Here is a 10001-nt window from a genome sequence, read left to right as displayed (position 1 = left end):
TCTGAGAAACATGGCTGGACTCTAACATCCACTCTAAGCACATCCACTAACTCAAACTCCAAGACTGAGCCTGCGGGAAGAGACCTATGTCTGTATAAAGATTAAACATCACTCCCGAGAGTCGTTCTTCAGCGATACGGTAAGCATTATTATAAGTGTGAAATACATTTTTTCTATAATTTATGTAGAGTTGATGTGAACTGCATATTTTGCTCAACAGAATGATTGTCGCATTTTGTCGTACTTAGTTCAAAATTGAATTAGACTGCTGTAATGCTAGATACTTGGCCAAATAGTAATAAATGTGAAACAGCAGAAAATTTACTTTAAAATTAGCAGGTGTGATTTATGATTTAAGGTTATCAGCCACATCCCATTCGTTAGGACAGTTACTTAAGAGCAACAAAGAAGTGTTCTGAGCTCCCTGGATTAGTGACATGAATTCTGGAATGGCCTAAATGTTATATTATATATTGTGTAACCATGTAACATTAACTTTGCACTATGCCAAAATCAATCTTAGATCACACAAATGCAGAATAACTCGGGTCAGGTGACATATGATACAATTAAATCCAACTACGTGATAGCAAAATATCTCTACTGTACATTTTCCTCCCAGACTTGTCAATATCAAGTAAAAGAAATATTACTTACTTCAAGTAACTTAAAAATAAGTCTTCAAAGTACTCACTGTCTCATATGCGTTGACCACCTTCTTCAGGACATCAGGCAGTATCCCTTGGGCCTCCATAGTGGGATACTGCTCCTTCAGGTTGAACAACACAACTGGGCTGCTCTCTGGACCCACGAGTCGAGAGGATAAGGCCAGCATGCACTGTTTCAGGTTGGCCACCGCAGATAAACCACACAGCTCTTTAAACGACGCTACTGCATTCTGAGGAAGCAAAAACCAACGTCACACCACGTGGCCATTTTGAGGAGGTTAAACCGAAAAATTATAAAAACACACTGCACATTTTAATTAATTTAATTACCATAATAACAGGGAGCATTTAGTTAGCGTCTGCCAAAACTACATGTGGCATAACTGCACAAATGTCCAAAGGCAAGAAGTAAACTTCCTCATAGTAAACTGTTCTGATCTGTAAATGAATACAATTTGCAACAGGAAGTGGTTTACTGAACGCATCACCTGCAAGGGTTCTAAGAGCTAAGCAAAGCAACACTTGAAAGTGAGAAGCCTGAGTAACAGTTCTCACAGACTCCCCAGCACACTAACGTGGTAAAGAATTACAAGTACAGATTTATTCCAGTTCATTCAATTCATTTTACAGGAAGAAATACCAAGAAAATCCTTAAGGGATAGTGTGTTATATAGCACTGTAGAAATAATAATAATCAAAAACAAATAAAGGAGTATAATTTCTTTTAAATTGCACTATTAAAACTTATTTTGAAAGGATAAATGCATTTGTGTATAGACACAGGCCTATGGTGTTTTTTGTTTTTTTTGCATACTTTTGGTAAACATTCCCCCTGCTTATGTACAAATGAACCACTGCAAAATGACCACTTTCACCGTTTTTACTATGTATGTGTGAGTAAAATTAAGCTTTTAAAAATTATAGAAACTACTTACATTTCCCCCATCTTGTAAGTAAAGTTATTGTCGTTTACAGTATTTATTAACAGAAAATGAGAACTGAACAGAAGAGACAAATGAAGAACACCCTGCTACTTCAGAAGATGATGGCTTTCCTCTCCTGCTGCACATATGGCCACAGCAGGACATATATGTCCCATAATCTTGAACCAAATCAAAACTACACATCATTACGGTCTCATGTGTAATACTGAAAAAGTCAGCATGAATCAGCACTACCAATTCCATTTAAACTGTCAATTTGTGGTTGCTCGGGTATCTAAATCCACATTCCCAAATGGTCTTTTAAGCTACTTTCATTTCTCTTGGGCTAAATGTTTTGAAGAAGTCAAAGGAAGTTATCGACCATCAGTGTGCTAGTACTTAAAATAACAATGTTCTTAACCCCTGACAAATTAATTTTCCCAGTAGAAACTGGGGGAAAACAAATATTTTTAAACAAGTATAGGCTAACTACTGGAAGAATTAAAACCCTGAACCTTGTAAGAAAAGGGCAATACAACTTCAATACATTGCCGGTCCAGATCCATTACTTTGTATTCCACCTATATCTTCTAACACTTTCCATATTTTCTTTTTAATAACAGTAGCACTGCCTAATCTTCTTTGTTGGATTATTACTACATGTGCCTGAGGACATACTAACCCTCAGTGATTTTCCATATTAAACAAGACTTTGGCCAAGCTTTCACCTGTAGAACTGAAGTTTCAATTTTCATTAACACCAATGTTGGGGGGTCTTACTGCTTTTTTGGTAAGCTTTGAAGCAATATTCTATCCGTCCCACCATTTGTCAACATTAAAGGATTAAATGGAATCTTATTAAATCTGTGCTTGTGGCTTTGTTTTGCTTCAAGTCTTTCTGAAGCAAAGCAAACTTTAATCCTTGCTTGACTCTGGGGTCAGCTATCTGATACTTTTTTTTCATTATTAAAGAACACAAAAAGAAGAAATAAAGGAGAAATGACTTCACATTGAGTCCAGGCTCACAGAGTTTGCTACACCCTCCATCTGGTATTTTGTCTCCAGTTTATAGCAATCATTTCAAAGCCTGGAGTGCAATGAGCACTTCACAGCCCCAAAACGTATACGGTGGAAAAACAGAATGGCTCCCTACCTGCATGCTCTCTCTGAGGTCAGTACCCTCTCGAAGTGGTTGGGTGGCAGTCTTAAAAACCTCATCCAAAGCCTTGATAAGCAGAATCCTCATGGTGGCATACTCCCGATTCCTTTTCCCCTTGCGGACCGAGAGTCCTCTCTTATGGGGCTTGCCTCCACCTCGTCGATTGGTGATGGCCACGTGGACAAACAACCAAGCATGAGGAAGAACCTCACCAGTCAGTGACTGAAGAGGAACGTGTCTGAAGCCTGGTTGTAGACAGTCAAAAGGAATAGTGTACTGACCAATAAACTCGTCTCCAATGTAGTCGTCATCCAGAACAACAAAACGTACCATGGCCAGCTCAGGAAGGTTAATCTGAAACTCAAAGCTCTCATCAAAAATTGGGTTGTCCCCATTCTGGTTGACAGTTTTAGTCCTTTGCTCAGCACAGTCAGCAGGAATGCCGTGGATCTCGACATAGACATAAGGGTCTACAACATCACCCTTGGCTCCTGAGCCCTTGGGTTTGGGGAAATTTAGTCCACTAATGATCTTTATGTGAAGCAGTTGTGGAGACACTCCAGGTACAGAGTCTTTTGTATTGGCACTAAAATAAGACACCTGTTCCCTCATTATGGCTGGGCGCAGCACATAACCACAGTTCCCATTTTGTCTGAACCAGCCAATGTTTAGGTCCATCATCAGACCTGGGGTTTGGTAGTTCATTGCCACAATCTGGCAACCACACTTCCAAAAGTCCTGAGGGTTCATATTGCTTGAGTCGATTCGCATTGGACTAGGGTAAACCCTAGCGAGAAACTTCTTGTTATAATTTACAAATTCGCCAGGGTAATCATTGGCACACCTGCTAGCAAAGACCTCATTGAAAGAGCAGAGCTCCCAATGCTTCTGGCTCTGAGATGCTGTCTGAAAGTCCTTGAACTGAATGGATTTACACAAGGTCACCAGGTCAGACAGATCTTTGGAGAGCTGAAACTTTTTGGGTTGAGTAACAGTCTGTTGTTCTCCTCCTTCGCTGTTCCGTCGCTGAGACATTTCTGCCCCTTCATCCTCATCGGTCACTTCGCCTTCAGAGCTTGTGCATGTGCTTCCTAGCTTTTTTCCTTTCAAAAGAATCTTTCCTTTCAAGTCACTGGGGGAAGGAAGATAGTTGTCTTCAGGTTTGGGTGAATCAGTGTAAATTTTGTCCCCAAGGATTTTCTTGAGGTGCTGAAACATTAATTTCTGCTGCTTCAAGGAACAATGGTTCTCCAAACACAGAATCAAGGGAAACTCTGATGCCACAAAGGCATATTTGTTTATTATGTCAATGACACTGCGAAAGACGATCTGTGAGGTCATGGTATGGCCAGTGTAAATGACAGGCTCATTGTCAGGCCCATCCCAAACATCCAGCTCTACGCTTCGACATCCCATCTTCAGGGCCCGGATGTAGCCTGTGATGTCTGAGGGCCCCCTGAACTGGTCCTCAATCAGGTAGGTGTTGTGAGAAGAGTTTATGTAATAGTGAGACAAGGGCTGGTTCATGTCTTGGCACACTGTCTTCTGTTCAGGGTCAAAAATATGGCAGTCATTAGACATAAGATAGTTTGTAAATCCATCCAAAGAGAGACATCCCTTAAGCTGCCCCTCTTTAGAGGGTTCGTACTGCCGAATCACCTCCAAGCTTGTGTCTTCACTCACTTCGGCCATTCCTTGCTCTGCCTCTAAAAATATCATTAAATCCTTGCTATCAAGAAATTCTTTGTTACTAGAGAACTGAACAAGCAAAAAGTATATGTCTGGTCTTGTGCAAAGATCATGATAGACCTCAACAAACTCCTCCTTAGTGACGTTACACCCGATCTTGTCTTTAGCTTTGTGCAACTCTTTAACTTTGAGCTCTATTTTAACGTTTTTCAGTCCAGGATTCAGTTTCTTGATCAACTGTACAGTGGTGCAAAGGCTGATGCTATTGCTGCCACTGACAACGTCCTCATCAAAGAGCTCCCCAAGCCAAGAATAGCGAAGATTGTTCTGACTGCTTTCAATCATGTTCAGGGTGTGTTTACCATAAGATATCAGGTACCTGAGTCCTGTCACCCATATGTTAGCTACATCTGCTGTGTTTGCAACTAAATCCAGAGACTCATAGTTGTCCCCATAAATAATCGAGAATGCGCAGTCCTCTGAAATCTGATCATAAATGCCATTGGTCCTGAAAGTGTCTGTGTTCTTGCCTGTCCGCACTTCCTTAATGGACTTCACATCAATCTTGGCTTTGTCTGACTCCTTTTTTGATGGTTCCCACCTAAGAGACTGCATGTCAGCGTCAAGGAGGAAGTAACGATGATACACTCTTGAGTTGGACCGTACCTTCCGCAACTCAGAACCATCCACCATGGCATTAATGCAGTCACTGGCACTGCTAATCTTCTTTTCTGTGGGCATGCTGCTAAACGAAACCGTTTTCTTTCTTTCTTTGCGTTGCCTTGAGCCATCCTGTGAAAGAACAGAGTTTAGAGTAAGTATCACTAAATACTGATTATTTGTTTCTTTCAAAGTTCATTAAGTCAATAAATAAAATGAACCAAACAAACTCACTGAAAAAAATATTAATTCATCAGTCATCAAAAGTATGGTTTTGGCCTCTACAGCTATGTAATTGTGAAAAAAAAACACATCTTCACTTTATAAATTCAAATATCAGTGTTGAAAATAGCACTACAGACATCATCAAGTTGACATATGGGGGGGGAAAAGCCATTTCGGAAACCTGTAGTGACTGCTTTTATGAATCCCAAATGTTCCTTCTGATCATGGAATTTCAGAAAGCAGGTGTTCACACAGGCTGACAAATCATATGGGTTTCCACAGGTGCACTGAGACCATGTACTGAAGTTTTTTTAAATTTAAATGTTTTATCAAAGAACATACAATAAGGGAATTGTCTGATAAGTACAAAGAGAAAGCAAGTATTATGCTAAGGCAATCACAGTCTGCTTATGTTCTGGTGAAGGTTTGGCAATGCAAAACTGACACATACACTTCCCTAAGGTAATATTAACTTGTAATCATGACGGTAGAATGCCACATATACTCATGAACTAAAATGGCACAGAGTCATACCCTGCAGTAGCCAAAGCTGGCTGTCAACTACACTGGGATTTTAGAATCCAAAACAAAAAGCACCAGAAAAATAAATACACCCTGGACTACCCTGGAAAATTGGATTTCTGTTTTGTCAAAAAATAGAATAAAATCGAACCTATTTCAGTCATCTACTTATGAATTGCCTTCATAAAATTCCAGTGACTGCAGAAATTGCAACATCATATTACACTGATAGCATTAACACTTTGAGCCAGGAGTGGCATTTTCTGCTACTCCACTCATACCCATATTCTGGAATTGCATGATGTTTGTTAGGCAATATTGTTTGCGGTCTAGAAAACAAATAGGAATTGCATTTACATTCCAATGTGTTACATTACAAAACAGTGCACAGGTAAAAGTAATTTGAAAAAATAAGTTTGAAAAAGGTGTGTTATCTATAGAACTGCAGTGTAACTACTTGGTACAAATAGCTTCTGTCAGCACAGGAAATGCATGAAAGTGTCATGCATGTCACCTGTTGGAATTTATAGTTTTGCGTACGGTTAAGACCACCCCCCCACCCCCCGGCTTATTTTTCCTGGAGTTTTTTTTGTTTGTTTTTTTAAACAAACTTCCCTAATGAACTCTGTACTTGCAGTCTGTTACTGGTGCTTCCAGCTTATTACGCATGGGTCATTTGGGTTCCACAACAAGTGGTTTACTGGAGGTTGATTTACCCATTTTAGGCTTACCCCCACCCACCTGAGTAACTGTGAAATGTAGGCCCTTGTGAAATCCTGGAAGACCTGGAGCACTTGGGTACCAGGAAAAGCCACGGATAGGGCTCTCAGAAATGTCTGAAGGTGTGAGTTCATCATGAGTTAGTCACATGCTCACAGGCCAGAGCTTGGTTTTCACTGTAAGTTGGTTTTCACTCTCCTACGTTGACTGGGCTACAAGTGGAATGAGACATCAGTGGATGGATGGAAGGACAACAATAATTTTCACCGTTCAAGGACTGAGCAGTTTATCCACATCCAACAGCCATGTCTGTATTAAATCTCAATAGTAGTTGTCCTGCAAAGTGTGTTGAAAGAACATCGGCTTGTAAATTCCAGCTTTTTTTTTTGTACAAATAAGAAATAGTTTGAAGTTTGGCAGACTGCAGTTATGGGCAGTCTTCCTCCTGAAGGGAATGTTTTGTGCAAATTTCTTAATGAATTTTGCTAAGTGTTTTTCACAGGAATTGGAAAGGTTACAAACAGTTGTTTTTTTTATTGGTATGAGCCTAAACACATAAGAATTCCTTATTTAGCTAAGATGCCTCAAATGTTTGCAATATTCAAGATACCTGTCATTATTAAGTCTCAGATGCATATAACTCAGTCCCAGTCAGCCATTGCTGGTTCTGGCCATTTAGCATCCTTTTTTGTTTACAGAATTGTATTGTCTTCCAGCAGGTCCAGCATGTTTATTAGATTGTTCACAAGGTATTTGTAGAATATGTTTAAATAATCACTTCAGTCCAGCGTCTCCTATTCACGTTCCTCCCCTGCTCCTCACTCTGAGCGCACTGAGGTCCCTGCACTTCGTGATCTCATGTTGACCCCATGTCTGTCACTAGCCCACACTGTGATGACCTCTGAACATACAATTCTGTTTTAGTGAGTTAATGAGGACCAGCTGTGGATGATCATGAGTAGGTGGAGCCAAAGCTGGTGGGAGAAGGAGGTCAGGTGCAGAAGAGCCAGTGTGGAGTTTCCTTATGTGGGTGCTGGAGAGGAACTCAGAAAATGTCTTAGGCTAAGGCATTGATATCCTTCATTTCGCCTTTAGGCAAATCATGTGACGGGCCACAGGCGTGGGCCTGCATTTACTAATATTAACAGCTCCCAAGAAAATAACTGTTTTCTAAACTGTTCAGCTGGGTCAAAAAAAGTCTAAACTTCCTGTTAGAAAAAAAACTCAGCTTTTGAGGTTAGTGCAATTTATGTTTGGGGGATTCAGAAAACAGAAAACAGTCATTGTGTTCTTCAAGAATAAAGGACTTCACATCATTATTTTATCAACAATGCCCTTTTATTGTGCACAGGCAAAGAGAAAACCCTGCTATATCCTTGCCATAATGTACTGCACAGCAATTTTCCCCCTGAAGCACCATGGGAAAATCCGCTAAGCCCACCCTGCATTTGTCTAATACGGAAAATCTCATAACTCTTTTTTTCTCATAACTGTGTTTAATCATCGTCTTTGTTTGGCTGCAGTCTGTAATTCAAATGTGACATCCATTAATAGACTTCAGGCTGACTGAGACATGTTAAATGCTGACTCAAACAGGCCTATGGTGTACGGGGTTTACAAATAAGAGAGTGAAAGTGTAAGGGTGAAACTTCTCAAGGCATTACTGCATTGCAGGGCAGACAATGACGTGTGGTCAAATCAAGAACAGGTAACAAAAAGCATACAAAGGTGTTTGAAGTTTGTATTTATATCTTTTAGCTATAGTATAGTAAATGTTTGCAAATGTTTCTGTAATTCTTTATCTTCAGATGCTGCAAAATGATAATATAGTCTTACACATTCACCTCCAAAAACCTGGAAACGATGTATCTAGAAAACACTCTCATGCAACAAAGAAATAAAACAGAAGTATAAAATGGCTATGCATGGCCTTCAAAGAGTGTCACCACTGCACTATGAGTTTGCATTTCTCATTACAGATCCGTAAAGATAAAAGCAGTGAAGTGCTTTCAGAACATTTCTTTGCATAGTCACTAGTGAGGAGAGGAATGCTGGGAATTTTTCTCCATGCAGGTGTACCTGAAAATATATTTAAATACCAGCATCCATATTAAACAAGGACACTTGCTGCCAAAAAAAAAACAAAGCAAACTTTAGTACTGTTTAGGGATGCAAATTATCGATTAATTCATTAATCGTTAGTTGACTGATCTTATCGATCGACTTTCGATTAATCGATAAGCGGCGTTTTTTACCTGAATTTCAGTATTTCAATAGGGCTTTTAAAAATATCAGCTAAATATACTGCTAAAAAAAATTAAGGGAACACTAAAATAACACATCCTAGATCTCAATTAATAAAAATCTTTGAAATCAGTTGAAAATCTCTACCTGTTGTCTGTTCCATTTGCACAAGAGCAGTTGAAATTGATTCACAATCAGTGTTGCTTCCTATCTGAACACGAAGTGTAGATGACTTGGAGTTACATTGTGTTGTTTAAGTGTTCCCTTTATTTTTTTTGAGCAGTGTAGTTAAAACACTTTGTTCAAAAAGTATATATTATATTATGATAATTATATTGTATAATATTATATATTGCTCAAGTAATTATGCATGAGGAAATTTTTATGGTATAACAAAATACATTCTTTCATTTAAAAAAAGGAATAAATTAAGGACTGGCTCAGTTCAATTTGAAACATTAGACATTAAAAAAAATGTTTAAAAAAAAGAAGAAATTAAATAGAGAGCCAAACAGAATATTATTGAGCCCATGTTTGGACAATGTTTCTAGCTTTGTAGTGAACACATGCTGTAACGCGACCGGAGAGTGCCCAAGTTTCCACAACATCATTGAGCTTGTCAGTTAAACTGTCAGCGGTGTGTCTATCCGACATGTTCGTCGTAATCAGCACTGCAGATTTTAGCTGCCAGTTCTCGTCCATGTAGTGGCACGTCACAGTAATGTAACTTTCTGTTGTTAGAGCCGTCCAACAATCTGTTGTAAGGGCTACAGTAGGCATTTCATCCCTGCATAGTTTTAAGAGCAGTCTCAAAACATTCCTGTTTAGATCCGCTTTTAGTTAAAACTATTAAGATAGTTTCTTATCTTATTTACTTTACTTTTTATTATCTTACTTACTTCACTTTTAACTTTTTATGTTATTTTAATATTTTTATCTTTAATTTCTTTTAACATTTTCTTCTGTCTTTTTGTCTTTGTCTTATCTCCTTTTAATGTTTCTTTTATTTATACTGTAAAGCACTTTGAGTTACATGTATGTATGAAAGGTGCTATACAAATAAAGATTATTATTATTATTATTATTACAGTAGTAGCAGTAGATAGCTTTGCTTTTAGCTCACTCGTATTTTTTTGTAGCGAGTTTCGAAAACGCTCGCCTTCCCAGTGTAGCTGTGATTTTAGGTTGACC

The 10001-nt window shown here is 38.8% G+C and overlaps 1 protein-coding gene across 1 annotated transcript in view; it reads right to left on the bottom strand.

The window, feature by feature from the left end:
- The window catches only part of plcl2 (phospholipase C like 2), a 35899-nt gene that overhangs the window by 12699 nt on the left and 13199 nt on the right, over positions 1-10001 (bottom strand). The window contains exons 2-3 of the mRNA XM_077012387.1: positions 2745-5231; positions 695-898 (exon numbers count right to left, since the gene is read on the bottom strand). Of these exons, the coding sequence (XP_076868502.1) occupies positions 695-898; positions 2745-5231 (2691 nt within the window). The remainder of the gene's footprint in view (positions 1-694; positions 899-2744; positions 5232-10001) is intronic.

This window comes from Brachyhypopomus gauderio, chromosome 7, assembly GCF_052324685.1.
Source record: "Brachyhypopomus gauderio isolate BG-103 chromosome 7, BGAUD_0.2, whole genome shotgun sequence".
Lineage (NCBI taxonomy): Eukaryota > Metazoa > Chordata > Actinopteri > Gymnotiformes > Hypopomidae > Brachyhypopomus > Brachyhypopomus gauderio.
Note: the sequence above shows the minus strand (reverse complement) of the source record. Positions and strands in the feature narration are given on the sequence as shown.